General features: G+C 42.8%; 1 protein-coding gene across 1 annotated transcript in view; it reads left to right on the forward strand.

The window, feature by feature from the left end:
• Positions 1-24,719, forward strand: part of MGAM (maltase-glucoamylase) — a 175,180-nt gene that overhangs the window by 119,195 nt on the left and 31,266 nt on the right. Inside the window, exons 73-92 of the mRNA XM_054496215.2 lie at positions 312-512; positions 2,284-2,438; positions 3,088-3,256; positions 3,520-3,616; positions 4,347-4,459; positions 5,791-5,916; positions 7,105-7,233; positions 7,489-7,599; positions 7,930-7,992; positions 12,193-12,327; positions 13,115-13,202; positions 14,022-14,160; positions 14,969-15,102; positions 15,223-15,257; positions 15,350-15,466; positions 16,215-16,363; positions 16,987-17,071; positions 18,243-18,299; positions 20,589-20,713; positions 23,691-23,779. Of these exons, the coding sequence (XP_054352190.1) occupies positions 312-512; positions 2,284-2,438; positions 3,088-3,256; positions 3,520-3,616; positions 4,347-4,459; positions 5,791-5,916; positions 7,105-7,233; positions 7,489-7,599; positions 7,930-7,992; positions 12,193-12,327; positions 13,115-13,202; positions 14,022-14,160; positions 14,969-15,102; positions 15,223-15,257; positions 15,350-15,466; positions 16,215-16,363; positions 16,987-17,071; positions 18,243-18,299; positions 20,589-20,713; positions 23,691-23,779 (2,317 nt within the window). The remainder of the gene's footprint in view (positions 1-311; positions 513-2,283; positions 2,439-3,087; positions 3,257-3,519; positions 3,617-4,346; positions 4,460-5,790; positions 5,917-7,104; positions 7,234-7,488; positions 7,600-7,929; positions 7,993-12,192; positions 12,328-13,114; positions 13,203-14,021; positions 14,161-14,968; positions 15,103-15,222; positions 15,258-15,349; positions 15,467-16,214; positions 16,364-16,986; positions 17,072-18,242; positions 18,300-20,588; positions 20,714-23,690; positions 23,780-24,719) is intronic.

The following is a 24,719-nucleotide window of genomic DNA, read 5'->3' on the forward strand; positions in this document are numbered from 1 at the left end:
CATGAAAATCTCCACACTTAATCTATAGTTTCTTAAGCATAGCAGTGGTACTTACATAACTACTTCAAATCCATAGAAAGGACTTCCTAAGGGACATGATCTGGATGTGACGAGTAGGTGGGGACAAGTGCAAAACTTTTTAAAATGAATATTTTGCTTGGAGACCAGGAATTTAAATTTATGTTATTGCCAAGTGATAAGTGATAGGCTGGTTTTATCGTCATCTAAAATGACTTTCCTAATCCTGTTTAGGTTAGAGAACTTTAAGATCACACGCTGTGCTGATCCATGACTTTGGCCTTACTTTTCAGGCATCCAATTCTTCTGGAGTCCCTTTTTGCTATTTTGTCAACGACCTATACTCTGTCAGTGATGTTCAGTATAATTCCCACGGGGCCACAGCTGACATCTCCTTAAAGTCTTCTGTTTATGCCAGTGCCTTCCCCTCCACGCCCGTGAACCCCCTTCGCCTGGATGTCACTTACCATACGAATGAAATGCTGCAGTTCAAGGTAAACACAGTACATGTATCAGGTAGTGATTAGACCCTTTTCAGTTCCCTTATCTTTTTCTGGTTCAGGTCACAGAACCCTAAAATAAGTTAATCATGCTACACTAGACTAGATTATTATCCAAAGAGCATTGAGAAATCATTGAGGGAACAATGAGACCTGTCCTAATATTCATTTGGAAAAGATTACTGTGGCTACTGTTAGGAAAATGATTGGGAGAGCAAGAGTGAGTATAGAGAGACAAGCTGGGAGTCTCCCAGTTAGGCAGGTCAGGTGAGGGCTTAGGTTTGGACTAGATACTGGAAGGAAGGTGGGAACAGTGCAGCTGTGTGAGATTCAGGAAGTTGGGTTACACGGTCTGGTGCTGGATTGAAAGCAGGCGACAACGGAGAGGGAAGCATCAAGAATGATGACCGTGTTGGTATCTTGCAACTTAATATGGATGGTGCTAACATCAACCGGAATGGGAGTACTGAAAAGCTTTGTGCTTGATCAATGTAAGATGATATGTTCAGTTTGGTATACTGAATTTGAGATATGTATAAAATAGCCACCAATGTGCGGTGATTTCATTTCTTTCCAGGATTTAATTGCATTTAAGGACTAGGGAGGGACTAGCTGTTATGTCTGCTTCTCTATTAAACTAATCTTCTCAAGAACGGGAATGTGCCCTTCCCTCTTTGTGCTTCTGAAGTCTAATACAGAGGCTGGCAGATAGTTAGCACTGTAGTGTAATTGACAGAGTAAGTGAAAGTGATCAGGATGTTATGACATTTCCTGAAAATTTCTTTACAATCTGACATCAACCCGAATTCTGAGTTTTTGTACATCCTGTAATGCAGGGATGATGCTGTTGTATGTTTGTACGCTCATCATAGCACTAGCATGTTGTAGGCACCTAATGGGTTTGAAGTGAATGAACTTCCTTGGAGTTCTAGCCTTGACCGTTGCCTCCTCTACCTCTTGACCATACAGTAGGTCTTTCCAAATATTTGCCTCTTTCTGCCCCACTTTAATTCTCTCTGCCTTTGTGGTTGTTATTCTTCACCAGAATGATTTGATCTCCTTTGTTTGTTTGGTTAATGACTAGCAAGCCTTTAATACTCTACACCATATTTCTCCTGGGAGACCATCTCAGTCTCCCAGAAGCAATGTTAGGCATTTCCTTCTCTAGAATCTCATAGCACTTCTACATAGCTCTCCCTTAGCACACATCACCCAGGTGCTGTGAGCTCATCTCTTTCACTTCTCATTTGCATGTGAATTTTGTAAAACCATAACACTGCCTTATTCAGCTCACATCCCTAGTGTCTTGTGCAGTGTCAGGCAGGGATGTAGTAGGTACTCATGAATCAGTTTAGTACCACTTTCAGCAAGCACATTCTGTAATCAAATAGATTTCATTTTGGAGAGATAGGTTTTTTTTCAATTCAGAAAAGTCTTAAGGTATTTATATATACTCACATACCCACAGAAAATAACAAGTAACATATTCATAAATACCACTCTGATTGCAGAATGATTGTCCATGTTAGCACCAATGTCCCATTGAGTATATTAATGTATTAGAGGCCTTAATACTGAGAAATGATAGAAAAAAAGTTAAATCTGACATTGTTATTTTATATATTAGTTAAATCTCAGATATCATAAACTTAAAGAAGACAGAAACATAGCATCTGAACTTTTGTCCAAAAGTAAAAAATGTTCTGCTAAGGGTATAGGTTTGAAGAGCACTATTCTTGCTTAAAATCGATTTCCTCTGGCCTAGATTTATGATCCCAACAACAATCGGTATGAAGTTCCAGTCCCTCTGAACATACCCAGGGTGCCATCCAGCACCCCTGAGGGTCAACTCTATGATGTCCTCATTAAGAAGAATCCATTTGGGATTGAAATACGCCGGAAGAGTACAGGCACTATAATGTGAGTGGCTTCTAGTGTGACTTAGAATTTGATGGCTACCCGTGCCTTCCTGCCAGTTCCATTGTCCTTGGATGTATCTTGGTTCAAAACATCACATTGTCCACTTCCAGATGCATAGATGAGTTGTTTCCTTCAGACCTGTTCTTACAGGGAATCCTTAGCATTCTGGAAATAATTACTGAGGGAGTTGAGCATGCCTGAGGATTCATCTAACAAATATTTATGGGGTGATTTCTCTGGATTAGGTGCTGCTCCTTATAGGCAGCTGAGGTTTCTCTTCTCATGACAACAAATAATAAGTAAATATCACTTTGAGTGCTATGTAGAAAAGGCACTGAGGGGTGCAAGGGTGGAAGGCGGTGCTGGTGTGGAGTGGTCCCAGCTGTGATGGTGAGGAGTGCTTGGATTTGTATTGTAGAGGACCACTGAAAGGAGGCAGTGAGAGTGGGAAACAGATGAATGAAGAAGAACTGCTGGGCTTTTAGCGAGGATATCTATGATATTTTAATCAAATTGAGTTTCTGTTTTGTTTGGGAGATGAACAGGTTCTGGGTAGGAATCAAGCATTCTGTTGTCCTTGAAAAGTCAGCTGCTGGAAGCAAAGAGAAAAGCCCATTTTCTGTTTCAAATCTGCCTTTTTGTGTTTCAGTTGGGACTCTCAGCTCCTTGGCTTCACCTTCAATGACATGTTTATCCGCATCTCCACCCGCCTTCCCTCCAAGTACCTCTACGGCTTTGGGGAAACTGAGCATACGTCCTATAGGAGAGACTTGGAGTGGCACACTTGGGGGATGTTCTCCCGAGACCAGCCCCCAGGGGTAAGGACAGAGCATTTGGGATCTGTGTCTCTGCTTCTCTCCACCCACATTGCTCAGGCTTTGGGCTTCATCTTCCCAAACTCCAGCTGGACATCTCATTCTGCTTTTAGGCGAGTGGGCCAATTCTTAGGCTCTTTGTTTCATGTGTTTGATTGATTTCATGGAGAAAACTAGAGCCATGTTAGCAAGCACATTTTTGTTGAGTTTCTTTCTCAGGCATAATTTCTCTTAAACTCCTACTGCTTCTCCCCATGACTCTCCAGTACAAGAAGAATTCCTATGGTGTCCACCCCTACTACATGGGGCTGGAGGAGGATGGCAGTGCCCATGGAGTGCTCCTGCTGAACAGCAATGCCATGGGTAAGGCCATCCAGCGCCTCCCTTATTTTGGGGGGTACCAATCATGCTTGAGTCATTTTAGAATGTGTTCAGCGTAACTGTTCCTTGAATTCAAAATTTTCATTTAACAGGCATTGCTGTTTATTTTTGTGTGTGTGTTTAGCCTTTCTGTTTATTTCAGTCTAGTATCATGTGATAACAGGATTTAACCCAACTCTCATCTTGGTAAAAATCACATAAGAAGTCATATTAAAACCACATGGGTCCCAAATATCTTGGAAGTCAGCTCGTGGGAGCCAGTTATATAATTTGAATTAGGGTAAAACTATGGGTTAGAGAAGTTAGTCTGGAGGTATGAGGGTGTATGGTATGTTGAAAAATTACCTATCGGGTACTATGTTTGCTATCTGGGGGACAGGATTCATACCCCAAACCTCAGCATCATGCAATATTCCCATGTAACAAACATGAACGTGTACCTCCTTATCCAAGATAAAAGTTGAAATGTAAAAATAATTTCAAGAGTAGAATGACAAAATATAGTAAAGTACACCCAAAGGAAACAAACCCAGGAATGGGACCTGTAGACTTCCACTGAACTTCTTTAGTTCTGTGTGAGTATGATAGAAAATGCCTGCTCTTACCACTCTATGATAGGGAGGGTGCAGGAAGATGGAGAATGTGTAGATGTCAGGGGTGATTCGTGACGTGGAAGGTTTCCATCTGGCTTGGCGTTTCTCTTCATTTTCAGATGTGACGTTCCAGCCCCTGCCTGCCTTGACTTACCGCACCACAGGGGGAGTTCTGGACTTTTATGTGTTCTTGGGGCCGACTCCAGAGCTTGTCACCCAGCAGTACACTGAGGTAGGGGGAAGTCCAATTGTTTATCAAATACTTATACAGCACATTCTGGGTGCCAGAGCCCACATTCATTAGTATAACTCTCAGATGATAACTGGAAATATTGGTCTTACTTGGAGAGAGATTATAGAATAAGGAAAAATAAATACATTCTAATCACATTAAATTTATAGCCTCAGTAAGCATTGCAGAGTAGCAGAAGTTATAGTGGTACTAGTGGTGGTGATGGTAGTGATAGTAGTGTGATGGTGGTGGTATTTGTGGTTATGGTGGTGGTGATGGTGATGGTGGTAGCGGGTGACGGTGGTGATAGTGATGTGGGAATGGTGATAATGATGGTGGTGGTAGTGGTGTTGGTGATGGTGATGATAGTGGTGGGGGTGGTGGTGATGGGTGTCTTGGTGATGCTGGTAATGGTGATGATGGTGGTGATGGTTGGTGTTTGACGGTGATGGTGGTGGTGGATGTGGTGGTGGTGGTGGTGACAGTGGGGTGGTAGGAGTGTGATGATGGTAGTATTTATGATAATACTGATGATGGTGGGTGTGGTTTTGGTGTTTGTGGTAGTGCTGGTGATGATGATGGTGGTGGTGGTGGTGGTGCTGACAGTGGGATGGTGTGAGGAGTGTGATGTTGGTGACAGTGGTTGTGATGATAGTGGTGATGGTGGGGATGGTGGTGGGGGCGGTAGTGAGGTGGTGGTGATGGTAGTGAAGGATAATGATGATGGTAATGATGGTGCTGGAGGACATGATGGTGGTAGTGGTGGTGATGGTGAAAATAGTGATGGTGCTGGTGACCGTGTTGATTTTGGCAGCAGCAAACACTTATGTACTACCTACTGCACATCACTGATTTATTGCTTGCTGCATGGTAGAGCACTTCGCACCTAATAACTCATTCAGTCCTCACAAAAGGACTATGAGGCAGATGCTATTATTATACCCTTATTTACAGATGAAGAAACTGAAGCACTAAGAGGTTACCTAATTTTTGCCTAAGGTCACACAACTAGCAGGACTGGAGCCTGTATGCTAAGCCAGGCATTAGCATCTTAACCAGTTGCCTCTGAATCTGGGCATCTTAACCATTACCTACAGTGTCTCTAGGAATGGAGTAAAATCAGCTTTTCCAGGATTTTTAAGAAGGAGCTCAAGTCTAGCAGAAAGCTTTCTCCAAGTATCCTAGTGGATCTATATCCTGTCAGTTTTGATGTGGAATTCAATTAGTTAGTTGTCTAGCTTGGGGCATGAAAAAATATTCTTGTTACTTGATGTAAAACTTCAATCTGGTGTCTCTGTTCTGAGGACTAATATTTTCTGTCTATTTTCTAGTTGATTGGCCGGCCTGTGATGGTACCTTACTGGTCTTTGGGGTTCCAGCTGTGTCGCTATGGCTACCAGAACGACTCTGAGATCGCCAGCTTGTATGATGAGATGGTGGCTGCCCAGATCCCTTATGTACGTTCTCAGTCATGGCTCTGGAGTTTCATAACTAAGCCAGGTGCCTCTGTGTCTGGGTTCTTTTGTCTAATGTTTGTGGGACTCTATAGAGACATAATGTTCTTTTTCAGACAGTATCACAGTTAGCCTCACCCCAGCACAGTAAGAGAGGTAAGGGCCCTTGTTTCCATCTTCTAGAGATGATAGCTCAAGACTCACTGTGATTTCCCAGAGTGGGAGATAAGCTGGCTCCAGGGCTCCTTCTGCTATCTCATGCTTCCTTCCATTTCTTTCACATGACTTCAAAACATTTAGTCAAAACGTCCTTGTTTCCATAAGAATAAATAATATCCACAGTTCTTTTACTTAATTCCTGAAAAAAACTAACCCCAAACAGTCAGACCATTGTATATGTGGATACGACCTCAGTTCCTGCAGCCCTGGTGCTATAGCACAGTGTCCCATCGGCTCCGAGCTAATCACTGATGGAATACACGGATCCTGGAATGGGTTCCAGAGGACATACATAAAGAAATAAACCTTATCCTTCACTGGAGGATGAGAGGGGATCCAGTCATCAGAGAACTGATCCAATGTACCATCGCAAATCTAATTTTATTCTACATTTCTCTTGTTTTACAATAGCTCCATTAGTGGAACATAGTGTTTCCATTAGTGGATAGTGAAATGCAATATTTCATTCTCCAGAAGAGTGTTGTGTCTGATTTCCCTCAAGATTGGGTATTCCAAGCAACTATATATTGTTGCTTTGTTTTGATTTGTTTTGCAGTAGATTTACCATCCACATTGTATTAGCCCTGGGTAGTTAACAGTATTTTTTCTAAGCATGAACCACTGATACCAGGGGCAGCCTCTTGGGGGAGGTCATCACACTCACTCTTGATAGTGGCAGTTTACAAAGCACTGTCCAATCCAGTGTTCTTATTTATCCTCAGAATAGCCATGTTAGAGAGGTATTCTCATCCTATTTTGTGCTGACGTAAGGTTTTTTTCTATTTGATCACTGAACATTTTAAAAATTAAGTGAATTTCCCAGCACCTGTACCTAACAAATGTCAGAGCTGGGATTTAAAAGCATCAACAAGAATCTGTCTGGAATTCCACCATGGGTGGTGGAAGGTTGTTCTCCTGTAAAGCTTGGGTGTGTATAGCCGCAGCCACTCAGCTCCCCGTGTCCTCCCGCAGGACGTGCAGTACTCAGACATCGACTACATGGAGCGGCAGCTGGACTTCACCCTCAGCCCCAAGTTTGCTGGTTTTCCAGCTCTGATCAATCGCATGAAGGCTGATGGGATGCGGGTCATCCTCATTCTGGTTAGTCCTGATGTGAATGTGTGCGATCTGCTTGGGAGCAGGTATGGGCTTTGTTGGAGAAAGTGTTATACTTTATTTCCATGTTGCAAGTAGATAAATTGAAGTGCACTAAGAAATGTGTATTTCCCGGGACTCACAGAAACTCTACCGTTCAGGTAGAAGCCAGCGAGTTCACCCTGGAGGAGTTCTCCTTTATTCTGTTTCTCCTCATTCTGTAGCTTTGGTTTTCCCAACTGACTTATGCTTTGATTTCAGGATCCAGCCATTTCTGGCAATGAGACACAGCCCTATCCTGCCTTCACTCGGGGCATGGAGGATGACGTCTTCATCAAATACCCAAATGATGGAGACATTGTCTGGGGAAAGGTATAATCCTAAGCGATGATCCACTAGTCCCTAGCCTGAGGGTGGGTCACTGTTAGTGGGTCACATGCCTGTGTATGTCGTTTTTGGCCTTTTCTATTTGAGCTCTGAGGTCAGAAGCTCTCCTTTTCTCCATCAATATTTGTTGATACAATTAACGATGTTTAAAATAATGTAATGTGTTATGGAATTCAGTTTTCTTTTACATCAATCCTACATGATAATCAAGGTATTGTTGCTTCTAGGAGCATGGTTTATATAATAATTTCTTAGGAAATACTATGTAAGGGAAATTGTCTAGTGCATTGCTATTGACCGTGTTCCTCTCCATAGGTCTGGCCTGATTTTCCTGATGTTTTTGTGAATGGGTCTCTAGACTGGGACAGTCAACTGGAGGTAAAAGAGTCTTTTTAAATTTGGGTGGAGTCAGGGTTTGTAGGCAGGGGCAGCCGATCCTGCGATTGTGGAGATGCCTGTATTGTGGACATGGGCTTGGCAAGGAGAAATACTTAGGAGATGTGTCTTGGATGTCAGTCTGTGCCCATTACTTTATATGTAGTAATACTTTACTGGCCACTGGGATGTAGATATGTATTATTATCTTTGAGATTTAAAACCAGGAGCTTAAATTATTTGTCCACAGTTTTAGGTGACAGAGTGTTGATTTCAATTCCAAAGCTGTCAGACTCCAGAGGCCTAGGAAATTTCCATTGAGTGATACCTCCTAGAAGTGGTATCTTTTCTCTGAACTCCAAGAAGTGGTATCTTTTCTCTGAACCAGTTTTCAAACAAGGAAAAGGCCTGTTTTCTAGGATATCTGCCAGGAATTGAAGGGACAAAGAAGCTGGCTTCTGCAGTCAGCAGTATGGTATATGTTGCAGATTCTACACACTCTGTCAGGATCCAGTATTAATCAGACAAATATCTATGTTGTGGGAACAAATCCTAGCAGTTGTAAATTCTGTTAGCAGCCACTCAGAAGCCCGGGGCGAAGACCTCTTTTGGGAGTTCTTTCTACGTAATGTAAGATCGTAGCCCATGGACAGAGGTGCAGGAGAAACATTCCAGTCACCAGGAATGTGACTGGCAAGAGTTAGGCCAAAAATTCATGCCTTATCCAGATAATTTGGTTTTCAGGGCAAATGGTGAGTCCTAGAGGGAAAGACATATATTAGATAGAACCACAAAATCTGGAGCCTGAGGCTGGTACCTGGGACAGCTCCAACAGAGTAGGGAGAACAGAAGGTACTGCAAGCCTGTGATGTGTACTTCTTTGTTGTCAGTCTCTGACCTCCTGGATCCCAGAGCCAGTTGGCAGCAGTAGCACTCTCGATTTAAAATGAGACGCACTTGGGATGAGGCTGCTTGGCTATTGCACTGCATGTCTTTATTTTCTGTCAGTAAATTCAGTAAAACAAAACAAACAAAAGAGAAGCTGGGGCTAGTTTTGAAGATTGGCAAGAAAGAGTCAGACTCAGTTCAAGGCTGTTTTCCTTTTGTCTATTACTGAACAAGTATCTATCTATCTATCTATCTATCTATCTATCTATCTATCTATCTATCTGTCTATCTATCATCTATCTATCCTCTATCTCTATCTATCTATAAATCATCTCTATCTTTGTATATGTGTGTTTGTATGTATCTATTATCTATCTGTTTATCTACTATCTTTCTGTATATCTATCTCTCATCTGTCTGTCTGATCTACCATCTTTCTCTCTATCTATCTATCCATCCACCCACTCTATCTAATCTATCTATCTATCTATCTATCTATCTATCTATACATCCACTCTATGTATTTACTCTATCTACCTACCTATTATCTATCTAACATCTTTTTGTATCCCTCTCTATTATCTATCTATCCATCTATCATCTATCTAACTCTATTTATCAATTCATCCCCTCACCCAGTCTATCTTATCTATCTCTCCATCTATCCACTCTATTATCTATGTATCTATGTATCTATCTATCTATCTATCTATCATCTATATATCTATCTATCTATCTATCTATCTATCCATTCACTCTATTTATCTATTTACTCTATTTACCTACCTATTATTTATCTATCAATATATCTAACATCTTTCTGTATCCCTCGCTGTTATCTATCCATCTATCATCTATCTGTATCTATCAATTCATCCCCTCACCCTATCTATCCATCTATACACTCTATCATCTATCTATCTATCTGTCTATCTATCTATCTATCTATCTGTCTATCATATCTATCCATCTACCTACTCTATCCACTCTATCTATCTACCAACCTACCTACTTACCTATCATCTATCAGATAAGTATTCAAAGGAGAAGACATAGCTTCCTGTCATTTCATCACTTCTCACAGAAAATCACTTGAAGATTAGTGGTCCAAGCAGTCCACCTGGACACAGGAACCTGCCCAGTCAGAGAAGTGCTAGGTCATGGGCTTCCTGACTTTTATCCAGTGGTCAGTGACTACATTATGAGCCCCACAGTTCATCAGCCAGTAGGGGCAACACTGCCATCTTGAGGCCATTTGGAAATCTGAGGGCAGTGTTGGTTATCACAGGGACACCAAGTGGCATTTAATGGGCAGTGGGCAGGGACGTCGATAGCTCTGATTGCAGGGCATTCTCCACAAACTATCTTACGCTTCAAATGCCAGTTGGGTCTCTGATAAGAAACACTCATTAGGGGGTCTACATAATCTTTTAGGAAGCTCATAAGAGATTCTTGGTAGATAGAATAATTATAACTATTTGGTTGGAGCACAGGTAATTTTTGCCATTACTTTTAATCCCAAAAGTACAATTACCTTTGCAGCAGCCTAATATTTATATTATTAATAGTAAGACCCATTTGATGAGGCTGGTGAGGATGAAGCCACTGATGTCCAGGCCTGGCTTCGCTAAGCATAAAACAGCCAAGAAGCCTGTGCAAAGCAGATTTCTGAGTCCAAAGCTCCAGCGATTTAATTCAATAAGTCTGTGGTGGGATCTAGGAATTGCGTTTTGTAGCATGCAATGTGCTACAGAAAGAGTGCTAGGTGATCCTGAGGCCCAGTGTGTGGGTGGGTACATCACTGTTTGAAGAGTGGAGAAAGTGAAGGCAGAAGCCACAAGGCAAGAGTTGAATATGGACAGGCAAAGCCAGCACCTTGGAGAATGGCAGAACATTTTTATGAAGTTGGAAGGGGTCATCCGAGCAGTACTTAGGGAAGTTCCTACCTCATGGCTGGCCAGGTTCCCCACGTGAACCCCATATGGGATACAATTCTGACTCAGCTGTGGCTGATAATCTCTTTATTCGAATTCTCCAACCCCCACCCATCCCATTGTTTCCAACCCTGCCTGATCTGGAACTCTCTGTTTCTGGTGAAAGGTTCTCTTTGTCGGGTTTCCTGGTTTCTACCTCCATTTCCTAACAAAAGGCATCCCTGGCATGCCCACTTCTCTCAAGATTCTCCGTGATGTCACCCACTGTCTTCTCACATCCTTGACAGCCAGACCCATGTAGGCTGATCTGTTTCTGTTTTCTTATGTTCCTTTTTTTGCCCTTTCTGTGGACATCTGGGTTCCTACCTGCCTTTTATCTGTGGTATATAAGAACTGGAGCTCCCCTAGACCGAGTCCTCTTTCTGTTGCCTCCCCCATCCTCCTCACCAGCCTTCTTTAGCTCTTTAACTCTTACAATGGTGTGATTAGCATAGCGGAGGCTATTTACTGAGACATACGAAGGACCATAATGTTCCATAACAAACAACATGAGTATATTAAAATGTATGGACATTTATTTGCTGCTTCTAAGTTGTGTGAACCCACTATTAAACACTGAGTATTTATTTTATGCCAGGTTCTTAGCTGAGCATTGTTGGCAATACAAATATCACTCAGAAGAATATAAAACAAACTTCTTACTCTCAAAAATCTACAATGTAGTTAAAAAGTTGTATCTTGAATCTATCTTTCAGGTTAAAGTGAAAACACTCCTTTTATTATTTGACTGGAGGTGGAAAATAAGGGGAAGGGGAAGTTGATGCATCCTCTTTAAGTCCTCTCAGTTTATGTTCCACACAGCTGTAGTTGTCATGTGATTCTGAAACTGTAGGAAACACTGGGGCATACTGGCCTAATAACCTGAAATGTAATCTTATTCCTTCCTCCCCTCTCGCAGTGGGAATGACATAGGAGGGAGTCCCTGGGTGTTTCTTCCTAACCTGTTACCATGCATCTCATGTCGGCAGTCTCTCCCTGGCTTTGTCTTTGAGGAGTGCTTAGGAAATGGCAGGACTGACGTTGAGGGTTGGGCATCGAGTGCATGAGGTCGTGAGTTGTGGGCGTTGATTGTCATCATCCGTGTCAATATGAAGAGAACAGTTTTTGGATGTTTTCCAAATGCTGAGAAGGTGTGGAAATTGCACTAATTTCTCCTCTCATTCTACATTTCCCTAATAAGTTAATAACATTATTTAGGCCCTGTTCAGGCCGTCTGTCACCATGCAGTTCAAGTGTTTGTGTGAGTTGCATTCTCAGTAAGTGCCTGTTTGCTGTCTTATATATTTGTGTGGGACAAAGAAATTATATTTCTTTTTTATAGCTATATCGAGCTTATGTGGCCTTCCCAGACTTTTTCCGTAATTCAACTACCAAGTGGTGGAAGAGGGAAATAGAAGAACTATACAACAATCCCCAGAATCCAGAGAGGAGCTTGAAGTTTGATGGCATGTGGATTGTAAGTGTGTCTGTGTCTGTATACCTGTGGCACTTGTCTATCTTTGTGTGCCTAAGTATATGTACCACTGACCTTCAGTCAAGAGGATAGTCATTGTCCAAGGAAGACTTTGGACATATCAGACAGTTCCTCCTCTCAGGAGTGGAACAGCCCTGATAGCCCTCAGAACTTGTACCAGACCTGATGCTCCTACTGTAAAACCTCTGAGGCGGGACCAGGCGTGGTGGCTCACACCTGTAATCCCAGCACTTTGGGAGGCTGAGGTGGGCAGATCACCTGAGGTTGGGAGTTTGAGACCAGCCTGACCAACATGGAGAAACCCCATCTCTACTAAAAACACAAAATTATTCGGGCGTTGTGGCGCATGCCTATAATCCCAGCTAATCGGAAGGCTGAGGCAGGAGACTGGCTTGAACATAGGAGGCAGAGGTTGCGGTGAGCCGAGTTCACACCATTGCACTCCAGCCTGGGAAACAAGCGTAACTTCGTCTCAAAAAATGAAAAACAAACAAAAACCAGGGTGGCAATTTACTAGGAATTTCTTGGAAATTTGATTGCCTCACAGCCACCCTGAAAGAGATTTATTTTTTAACCCTCTAGCCAGTTGTTCTGCAGGAGTGAATTAATCTTTCTAGCCAGTTCTCACTAGGATTTGATGAAGCTCCCAAGGCTGGCATCTACAGGGATTACTGGATGTTGAACAATTTATTCACTGCTTCCTTGGCTAAGAATTGGCAGGACGTAATTATCTTAAAAAGTGAGGTGTGTCTGTGTTTGGCATTTCTAGGATATGAATGAACCATCAAGCTTCGTGAATGGGGCAGTTTCTCCAGGCTGCAGGGACGCCTCTCTGAACCACCCTCCCTACATGCCACGTAAGAAGTCTTGGCCTCCTTGACTGCCAGAGCTACGACTGGAAGGATTACACTGGAGGAGCCCGAGGCCAGGGGCGCTCCCGCACAGCTCAGGGCACATCCTCATGGCTGCTGTGGTTTACTGGGGACCAGAGACAAAAGCTCTGCAGTTGCTTTACCCAGCCGGGCATGTGCAAGTGACTAGACTCATTGAGCAAATTTCTTGAAATTTGTCTGGAAAGCACTTAGCGGAGCTCATGACACAAAGGGTTCTCACAGCTGGGTTTCTTCATTTTTGGGCTTGTGTGAATTCCATCACAGGAATTTCTTGTGCCATCAATGGGTGGAAATTACTGGCTTCCCCTTATCATGGAGCTGATGGAATTTGGAGTTATACTTGGATTTATATCTTAGCTCCGGAAATTGTCCTCTCTAGGATTTTTGTGACTTTTCACAGATTATGCAATATTTCCAAATCTTGGTTTGCTAAATTGTAAAAGAGAGATAATGAGATCTTCTTCATAGAATTATGGATATAATTGGCAAGTCAAAAGCCTAAATCAGAGGCTGTCATGTAGTGTTTGACAGCTGTACATTCTTCCTGACACCTCTGCTTTCTTCAGTGAACTTGATGTTGGAAACACTGCAGGCACCATTGCAGCTCAGAGCTAGGGGCGCTGTGCTCATGTCGCTGAGATAATGCTCATGTCTCTGGGGAGATGGAGAGCGACACAGGCAGGGTGAAGTTAGTGTTAAGATCCAGGGCCCAATACCTTGAAGAGAGGTCAGGGAGAAACAGAATCAGGGCTGGATTTCACCTCACCAGTTCTTCCTCCTCAGATTTGGAGTCCAGGGAGAGGGGCCTGAGCAGCAAGACCCTGTGCATGGAGAGTCAGCAGATCCTCCCAGACGGCTCCCCGGTGCAGCACTACAACGTGCACAACCTGTACGGGTGGTCCCAGACCAGACCCACATACGAGTGAGTCTCTGTCTCCCTTCTCCAGCTGTCACAACAACCTGTAGGGACTTCCAGTGACTGACATAGCTACCCTAGTTTTCCTTTCATTCCCCGTTCTAAGGATTAAGAAGATTCTCATAACTGTGTAATGATTCTTAATTATTAAACAAATGCTCATTGACATGGAGCCAGGCTCTGTGATTAAAAGGAGGACAGATTTAAATAAAGCATGGTCTCACCAGTGAAAAACTTAATGAACCTAGTCGAAAGACTCACATGGAGACACCATAATGGTCACACAGGGCAGCCGTTGGTACAATAGCTTTAGCTACAGGAGGTGAACACAGAGGACTGGGCATCTCTCCCCTTCATTTCAAAGTGAATCATCTTTGGAGATATTTTTATTTTTGGCCATTCCTGGTGGAGGGTAACTGGTATTGTACCGAATTAGCACAGTCCTGCTTTGCAAGCTGAATGAATAGTATGTATTCTTCTAAGGACAGTCTTATAATCTTCACTGTGTTCTTCCTCAAATAGAGAAAACTAAGTATTGAGGAAACCAATAGCCAGATGTAGTAATTCCTTACTATTTTCGGAGCACTCCAGTGAGTCTGCAACAGTGAAGTTCTTTGTAAAGCACTGTGAGAACACGTGACTTCTTATCTCCATCATCTGGGATCAGTGGAGCCACCATTACAGCTCGGATTCCCATGTTCCCTCCAATCACGCAGCAAACATTGACTAGGCTCAAGGGCTCTGGGAGCAGAAGCTCTATGGCCTTTGCTCCCTGGCCGTGGCCTCAGTTCACCTCCTTTTCCCCTCCAACCAGAGCCGTGCAGGAGGTGACAGGACAGCGAGGGGTCGTCATCACCCGCTCCACATTTCCCTCTTCTGGCCGCTGGGCAGGACATTGGCTGGGAGACAACACAGCCGCATGGGATCAGCTGAAGAAATCTATCATTGGTGCGTGGGCTCCTTCCCCAGGGCCTTTGCCTATAGGGCAGGGAGTTGGGATCCTTGGGGAAGAGGTGAGGAAGTAGGTCATGAGAGCCTGGTGTGACACAGCTGTGCTTCTCATTGCAGGCATGATGGAGTTCAGCCTCTTCGGCATATCCTATGTGAGTGTCCTTGGGATCCTCCTAAGCACCAAGAAGGTGGGGACATCTTTCAGAAATCATCAGCAGGCTCATTTTATTTCCTCTTGTTTCAGACGGGAGCAGATATCTGTGGGTTCTTTGAAGACGCTGAATATGAGATGTGTGTTCGCTGGATGCAGCTGGGGGCCTTTTACCCCTTCTCAAGAAACCACAACACCATTGGGACCAGGGTAGGACAGTGGCTTCTACCTCCAGTGTTCTGTGACACTTGAAAGACAATCTCCATTTCTGTGCTAAAATTAACGCAGTCTGTATTTCCTGGGAGATCTTTAAAAAAAGGTGGTTTTTTTTGGGTGGGAGGGGTTTTTTTGTTTGTTTGTTTTTTTGAGACGGGGACTTACTCTGTTGGCCAGGCTGAATCATGCAGTGTCCCCATCATGGGTGACTGCAGCCTCTACCTCTGGGGCTAAAGCGATTGTCCCGCCTCAGCCTTCTGAATAGCTGGGACTACAGGCACATCCCAACGTACCCACCCAATTTTTGCATTTTTTGTAGAGATGGGATCTTGCCATATTTCACAGGCTGGTCTTGAACTCCTGGGCTCAAGTGATCCACTCGACAGCCTCCAAAAGTGGTGGGATTACAGGCGTGAGCCACTGTACCCTTAAAAATTGTGACGGCCTGGTGTCTCAAGGAACCATATTCCTCAGTGTTCATTAGATTATTTTTTTCCTGTATTTTAGGCAGAATTGTACCAAATGTACCAAAAAGAATGTCTTACAGTGAAATTTTATCAGCTGTCCTAGGAGAGCTTTGGTGACTCTTTCCAGTCTATTAAGAGTATTCTCTGGGCCTCATGTATAGTTGTCTTTTGTTTAGCTGTGAGTGATCTTCAATGGGAATATGCTTTTAGTGAGCTTCTTAAATCCCCTAGAAATTCCAGGGCGAGCTCCCAACACTGTTCTCTTTCTCCTTTAGAGACAAGACCCTGTGTCCTGGGATGCTGCTTTTGTGAACATTTCCAGAAATATCCTGCAGACCAGATACACCCTGTTGCCATATCTGTATACCTTGATGCATAAGGCCCACACGGAGGGTGTCACTGTTGTGCGGCCTCTGCTCCACGAGTGAGTGTCCAGCAGGGATCCCGATGACTAATGGATGACTTATTGCATTCTGTATGGTGGCGGTTGCTATACACAATTCTTCCAAATTAAAGACACGATTGCCTTTTGACATGAGCTCTTCAGGTGCAAACCATACTTGATGACTGTCTTTAGCACAGTGTTATACATACCATAGGTCATGAAAAAAGGCTATTTATTGAGTGAAGAAAATTGAAATGCTGCAGTACAGCACAGAATAGTTTCATTCTAATTTAACTGTGCAAAGACCTATCTATCTTTTGTAGCAGTTTTGTTATATGGACCCAGGTCACAAAAGAAGGATTTCAGCAAGAGAATTGAGGGATGAGGGCCATCCTTGCATTTAAAATGTGCCATGGTTAAGAAATGAGGTAATATTTTACAGGAGAGAACACATCTACATCCCAGCATTTCTGAAGTTTCAGGCACATCACATAGGGAGAGCAGAGGCTGGGTGCTCCTGATGAAGCTAGGCCTAGGAACAAAGCAAGAATGGCTCAGGGGCAGCTGGATTTCTAACTTGGATCTGAACTTGAGGAGCTTCTTCAGAGTGTCGGGCTGGGGCTCTGTTGGGCTCTGTTGGGCACCTTGATTTCCCTTTCCAGGTTTGTGTCAGACCAGGTGACATGGGACATAGACAGTCAGTTCCTGCTGGGCCCAGCCTTCCTGGTCAGCCCTGTCCTGGAGCTCGTGAGTATGGAGGCCTCTGATGGGGGGAGGATCCCAGCTGTGAGGCTTGGGGAAAAGGACGAGGAGAAGAGGCCTGAGCTGGTGGGGGTCCTGAGACATGGTTTCTCATTCTACCTGTGTCTGCTCCTCTCCTTCTGAGCCGAAGTCCATCACTTAGGTGTTCTTGGCCTCAGCTCCTTCATCTTTAAAATGAGCCTAACAATTCTGGTTCATAGGATGATCAAGAAGAAAACACCTCATGGTATATTCAGTGACACAATCATTTCTTTGTTAACTAAAATAAGGACTAGAAGGTCAGATGGGGGCAGTATTGTAAAGAATTTATAACAGTCCTCTAGCACTATGACAACTTTTCAGAAGGATGACTTGCCAATGTGTGTACTTGTATTGCTGCTGGCTAACCCTTCCCTTCCTCTGCAGGAGCTCCTCCCAGCAGTAAAAGCCATTTCTTTACTTCTGTTGTTGATTAGGCTTCTGATTAAAATACCAGTTAAATGTACCTCTCCCAAATCTTTTTTGAGACAGAGTCTTACTCTGTTGCCCAGGCTGGAGTGCAGTGGCATTCTCTTGGCTCACTGCAGCTTTTGCCTCCTGGGTTCTAGTGATTCTCTTGCCTTGGCCTCTCGAGTAGCTGGGACTATGGGCACGTGCCACCAGGCCCGGCTAATTTTTTTTTTTTTTTTTTTTTTTTTTGTATTTTTAGTAGAGATGAGGTTTCACTGTCTTAGCCAGGATGGTCTTGATATCCTGACCTCATGATCTGCCCGCCTTGGCCTCCCAAAGAGCTGGGATTACAGGCGTGAGCCTTTGCTCCCGGCCCCAAAATCTCATTGTACCCACAAAATTTTCTTCTGCCCCAGACACAACCTCAGTTGTTTGTCTCTTTAAGAGGAAATGGGGTAAGTCTATGTCTATAAGCAAACAGTGATTTATTTTTTCCCGAAGTCCTGGATACCAAAGTGCTTTATGAAAGCCACTTGTTTTGGGTAGACAAATCTCCTGTTTAAAAAAAAAAAACGGGAAGAAGTTTGCCCCAATTGCTAACCTCTGGAGACATGAGGCAGCTGGGTCCAAAGGCATCACAATTATTTCACCTCTTTCCCAAGCAGTTTGGTTACTCTGTCCTGGAAAATGGTGTTTACTTCCTCAACTTGTTTGTGTTTCATTTTAGAATGCCAGAAATGTCACTGCGTATTTCCCTAGAGCCCGCTGGTACGATTACTACACGGTAAGTTTTTCTGAATGTTTATACAACATGGGAATATGGTAGAGAGTACAAAGGCTTTAGATCTGATAGACCTTAGGTCAAATGCTGGCTCTGTAACCCACATGCTGTGTGGTCTTAGAGAGCCACTTTAACCCTTGTAATCTCAGTTTTCTCACCTCCAAGTGGGGTAAGACCACTTTCCTCATAGAACTGTTATGAAATAACACATAAAGCATCTCACTCAGGGTCTGTTTTTTTGTGTGTGTTCTCTTTGTGTTAGTTTTTAATATTTCTTTATATCACCGCTATTTACAATGTTGTGTAAAGGCAGATGCTAGCCAACATTTGAGATTGTGTTGCAAACTATAGTTTTTGTTTTTATTGTTGATATCTTTGCCTGCTGTAAGTTTGTAAGCATAGAGGCCGTTTTATGTCTTTTGATTAACTATCTCCTTCCATAGCATAGATGCTCAAAGAAGGGTACTGCACATAATTACCTAAGGCAGGCAAGTGATTAGGCAATGTGCAAAACACACACAGAGGTATGGGACCCAACCCTTGTGAGTCTAAGTAGTGTGAGTACATTTAGAAATGAGGAAGCAATGAAGAGCTCCTTGCCGCATAGTTTCATTGCTAGTATGATCCCCAAAGACTCAGCTGGGAAGCCAGGGTCTTCCAGGGCATCTCTGGGGTGGTGTTCTCTTGCCGAGACCCTGACAAGTCAGACCCTGATTCTTGGGGAAAAATCAAAGGATGTATTTCCTTCATTTCTAATCAGGCTTCTTCTTCTGACTTTCTGAGGAGAACATAGTTGAGTACTGGCAATACAGCAAAGGGGTACAAGCAGGGAAATAGGAAGCAGAGCATGTGCTGGTCCCTTTCATCCAAGGGGATTGCAGTGAGATTAGGTGAAAACTGGAGAAGGATGTGCAATTTTGTTCCTTCTCTTCTCAGTCCATTGGAGCCCAAGTCCTCCCCGCTGCCCCAGACTCCCCTTCCTGCTGCTAGTCTGGATCTGCCCTTAGGGTGGCAACATGTTAAGGCTCTCCTATGTGCTTTCCAGCCAGGCCTTCCCTAGGAAGAGGTGGCGCTTTCTTTAAGAGCGACTGGCCTTTGTCCTGAGTGTGCATGTTGAGTCTCCCATTCACTAACAGAAGATATCTTTGATTGAAGAGGGAAAGGCAAAAGAAATCATGGAGCAAGCTGTTTAGAAAAAGATGAAATTGGGCCAGGTGCGGTGGCTCACACCTGTAATCCCAGCACTTTGGGAGGCTGAGGTGGGCAGATCACAAAGTCAGGAGATCGAGACCATCCTAGCTAACACAGTGAAACCCCGTCTCTATGAAAAATACAAATATTAGCCGGGTGTAGTGACATTCACCTGTAGTCCCAGCTACTTGGGAAGCTGAGGCAGGACAATTGTTTGAACCTGGGAGGCGGCGGTTGCAGTGAGCTGAGATTGTGCCACTGCACTCCAGCCTGGGTGACAGAACGCGAGTTTGTCTCAAGAAAAAAAAAAAAGGAAGAGATGAAATTTTTGATGTTTAATTAAAATGAAGATGAATCTCATAGTTAGGATTAATAAAGAAGTGTCACCTTAATAAATCTTCCCAAGTTTGGGTAACTATTACTCGTTCTAGAGCACAGGCTGGCAAACTATGGCCCACAGCCAAATCTGGTTGTTAGCTGATTTGCAAATAAAGTTTTGTTGGAACACAGCCATGCATATTTGTTTGCTTGTTGTCAACAATAACTGCTTCTTAGCGGTAAAATAGCAGCTCTGAAATGAGAGGATTTTGCCTACCAGGGGACATTTGGCAATGCCCGGAGATATTTTTGTTTGTGACAAAAGGGTGGGGGTGAGGAGGTGATGCTGCTGACATCTGAGGATTCTGCTAAATATCAAAAGGCACAGGGTAGCCCCATCACCAGAGAATTGTCTGGCCCCAAATCTCCATAGTCCTGAGACTGAAAAGCCCTGCTCTAGTTGAGAAGATATAAGATGGAAGGATGGTCCCTTAGGTTAGGTTTTTGATTCAGGTGAGAGAGTAGCACCTCTTCTGTCACACATCAGGCAAATGTAGTTTGTACAGTGGAAGCAAAGGCAAGAGACCCTAACAAGATATTATAGCAGCCTTGCGAGATTTCATGCAGCGCTGTGTGAATACAGAATGGGTAATGGCAGGTATGTTGCAAAGGGTGATGAACAGGCATAAGTTCAGATGGGAGGATAAGATGTCTGGTAGGATGCATTGTTCAGGGAGGGGCCTGTCCTCTCCTTCATCATCTCTTACCTTCTTCTGCCCACAGGGTGTGGATATTAATGCAAGAGGAGAGTGGAAGACCTTGCCAGCCCCTCTTGACCACATTAATCTTCATGTCCGTGGGGGCTACATCCTGCCCTGGCAAGAGCCTGCACTGAACACACACTTAAGGTGAATGACAGGACTCAGGTTTTCCTTTACATGTCAGTTAGCTCAACAATTTGTAATGAAGTCCACCAAAATGTAAGCATCACTCTCAAGCCCTCATGCAATTCTACTCAACACTTGTTTTTTCTTTGTTTTGTTGTTTGCGTTTTAATCTTTTTCAGACTCTATACTCTTTGTCTAGTTATTAAAAACTCTTTTAAGTCTAAGAGAGTGAGATGATAGGTCTAAGAATGTCATATTTTTAATCTCACATCTGACACGGAAGTCAAAATAGGAGCAACCACGATTCACAAGAGTTTTTCAGAAGCTGTTCGTTTAGAACTGTATCCCATGGATTTTGAAAGACTGTAATTCATGTCCTTCCTTAAACCCTTTGAATTTGTTTTTGAAACACGCTAACAGCCAGGTGATCAGCCTCCTTGGTTTGCCAGGACTGTTGCAGTTTTAGCACCAGAAGTCTCCCCTCTTGGGATGCTTCTCAATTCTGGGCAAACCAGGTTAGTTGATGCCTCTATGTGCCTTGGCCACACAGCCCACCCATGTTTCTTTACTCTTGACTCACTCATTCTCATTTTAGGAGGGTCAGGATCCACTTTCCACCCTCCTAGAATCTCAACTTCCTCTTTCTTTTCTCCCGCTAAGAGATTTCTTTCTTGTGATGCAAAAGTGGATTCAAAAATTACCTCCTGCAAACCTCAAAACTCTGTGTCACTGAATTTTCCTTTATGCGCAATTGATTCCAAAAGTATAGATTCCATCTGTACTAAAGAGGTGCGCATTTATATCTTCGTGCCTTTGAGAGTATTAGCCTATTTGTCTTTAATAGACTAGGAGTTCTTTGGAAGCCAGAAACCTGTCTTTTCTTTTGAACCTCTCTTACTGCTTTGATTTTTCAAATTGTAGACTTTGTATGATACTAATGGGGAATATCCCTAAATCCAATGCCAGTTGGCTTCCTTTTTCTAGCTGTTCACCTTCAAGCTGTTCTGCACACTGATACCAAATTGATTTTTCCAAAATGAAAATCTCAACTGGTTGCTCCCAGGCTTGAAGTCCAACGTCTTTCTTTAATAGAGTATTCAAAACCAGTCACAACCTGGTTCCACGTTACCTTAACAACTCTTGTCGCCTGCCACACCTTCATGTACATACAGACGAGATATCCCAAAAAACTGGCGATTTCCCAAACGTACCCATGTATTTTACTGCATGTGGGCTTTTGAATTTATCCTTTCCGACATCTTTGCCTGGTGCATTCTTAATGATCCAAACGAAACTTTACATTTCAGCAGCAAGAAATCTTTCCCTAATCTTTCAGCAGAGGAAGCACTGCCACTTCCAAGTTTCTGGTCATTTGTAATGTATATTTTTTTGCTCCTTAGATGATTTTGTCTTTCTTCTTTAACAGTGTTAGCATTTCAATAATAGTTGTATACTCTGTGCCTGAAAATTGTATTATCTGAAGTGTTTAGGGCCATCTAAATCTATTATTAGTTCTTTTTTGCTAAGTTTCCTTTATGTTGACTTATTAGCTTGTGTGCTTGGTGATTTTTTGTTTCATACTGTGATCATCTTAAGCATCTAAATGTGGGTCTCCTTCCTCCAGAGGTGATTTGCCTTCTCCTCTGTTTGCAAGCCAAGAATTGCTTCTAACTGGCATCACGTTAGCTTCCTTCAAGGATCCCGGCTTCATGTGGGAATCAGAGGTGCACATTCTCTACCTTGGATCGCTAGGCTTAGTAGCCCAGTTTTAAGACTGCCACATGGAGTGGGAATTTGCCACACGGAGATTCTAGGTTTTGCTTACTAAGCACCCTTTGAGTTTTAGTTCAGTGTTTTGTTACCCTGTTATTGTTTTGGTCTCTTGAACGTATTCCTTACTTTCTTGCAAATCCAACAACATTTTAACAGGAATCTGTGTTGTAATTTATCTAGGATCAGGTAATATTTTACTGGGTAAGTCTCCAGAAGAATATCCAGTCTACCATATTTCTGGAACTGTGGTTCTGGACTCCTAGAATATCTTAACTTTTGTGTTGTTTTCACGGTCCTCCTTCAGTTTTTAGTGAATGTGCCTAATTTTTCCTATAAGATTTAAGGTCATTCAGGTCAGGAGTTGTGATTTATTAATTTTTGTATCTCACTGACTTCCTAGAATGACTGCTACTCAATCCATGAATATTTAATGAAAGCAGATGATTTTGTTGATAATGGAAAGTAAGTCTCTTGCATAGTGAAAGGCTGAAGTGTGGAAGAATACAATGAAGAATGTGAACCCAGTGATAGACAGAGGAGGAACAGGAAGAGCAGGAAACTGAGAGGTTGCCTAGAGAGTGACAGAGTGAGGAGCGATTCCAAATACAAATTGCTTTCTCTCCCCTTCTTTCTCTATGTCCATCTGCTCTACCATGTCTTTGAGTAATGTGTTTCCTATTCTAAATGCTAAAGTAGATCATTAGAATGATTTGATTTTCTTTCAAAACAAACTAATAATAAATAATCAGATACGTTACCATTTAATAGATGGACCTTAGTGTATGTTGTTGCTTTCTGAGTATAAATGGTCCTTAGGCAGGCGTAAACGTGTCTTCCTCACAGCACTGGAGATTTCTGAGGGCATCGTTGCTAAACTGATCTGAGTGAGCCAGTTATTGCCTAAGATTTCTTTCTCTTCTCATACTCTGCATTCTAAGTAGTAGTTGCAGAAGCAGCTTTTATTTGAGCTGTTGCAGTGCCTCTGGTGCTTAAATTCTTGCCTCCAACATAGATGTTATTGTTAATGTTTGGGGTGTTTCTATCTCCTGTGACACTGTTGATATTACAGAAAAATGCATCTGTCGATTTTGTGTTTGTACCTCAAGAAACAGAACCATCTGCTGCTAGTATCTTTTCCAGTTTGAAATTTGATGGAAATATTCTCAGCTGAGTTGGCAAAATTCTCTGACTCCTGTCTTTGTCTCTTGAATCTTGTTCCCCACAGTCGAAAGAACCCTCTTGGTCTTATCATTGCCCTAGATGAGAACAAAGAAGCAAAAGGAGAACTTTTCTGGGATGACGGGCAAACAAAGGGTGAGCGCTGTTACGATGATGTTGCTGTTTCCAAACCTGCACCTGTGACTTATGGTCCTTCACTCCTGCTGGTCATTCAGCTGTGGGAGAAATCTCAGTAGGCACAGTAGCTAGAGTCACTTAAGTATTTTGTTTCTGGTTGCACCATTCAGGGATAGTGGTAGATGGACTACAGATGAAAGAAAAATACATTTGTATCTCTGATATTTCTCTCATTCACCAGTGATATCTATAATAGGTTTTATTATAGATTTTATTGTCATTGGGTGCTTAGATGAGGTTTCAAGACTGTTCCCTAATTAAATGTTAATGTCTTCCTCCCAAAATTCTTATGAGCAAATGTTGATGATATAAAAATCCTGCCCCTGCCAGTGAGGCAGTGAGAATATAGTGTTGTAGTGTGTACTCATCTAGCCATACATTTTAGCATATTTTTGGGTCCAGTATACTAACAATTCTTGTGCGTCAAGTTTAGGAAATAGATTCCCTTGAAGCATATGCCTTGGAAGCCCTTGGAAGGGAATGTTTGCAATGTTCTGGTAGGAAAGAGAAGGAAAAACAATATCTTGGATTGGAAACTCTTGTCCCTCTAATCCAATATGTAGATTAAAAATTATTTATTTATTTAGTTGTAAAATATTTTATTGGCAAATAAAGATTGAATATATTTAACGTGGACAATGTGAGGATTTAATATATGTATGCATAGTATAATGATTACCATAGCTATTTTAATGAACACATCCATCACCACCAGTGCTGCAGACTGGATCCCTAGAGCTTATTCATCTAATAACTGAACGTTTGTACCCTTGACCATCATCTCCCCGTTTTCTACTCCCGCAGGCTCTAAGAACAACTTTGTAGGCTCTACTTCTAAGAGATGAACTCTTTTAGATTCCACATATATGTGAGACCATGCAGTATTTGACTTTCTGTC

Source organism: Pongo pygmaeus, chromosome 6, assembly GCF_028885625.2.
Source record: "Pongo pygmaeus isolate AG05252 chromosome 6, NHGRI_mPonPyg2-v2.0_pri, whole genome shotgun sequence".
NCBI classification, from domain to species: Eukaryota; Metazoa; Chordata; class Mammalia; order Primates; family Hominidae; genus Pongo; species Pongo pygmaeus.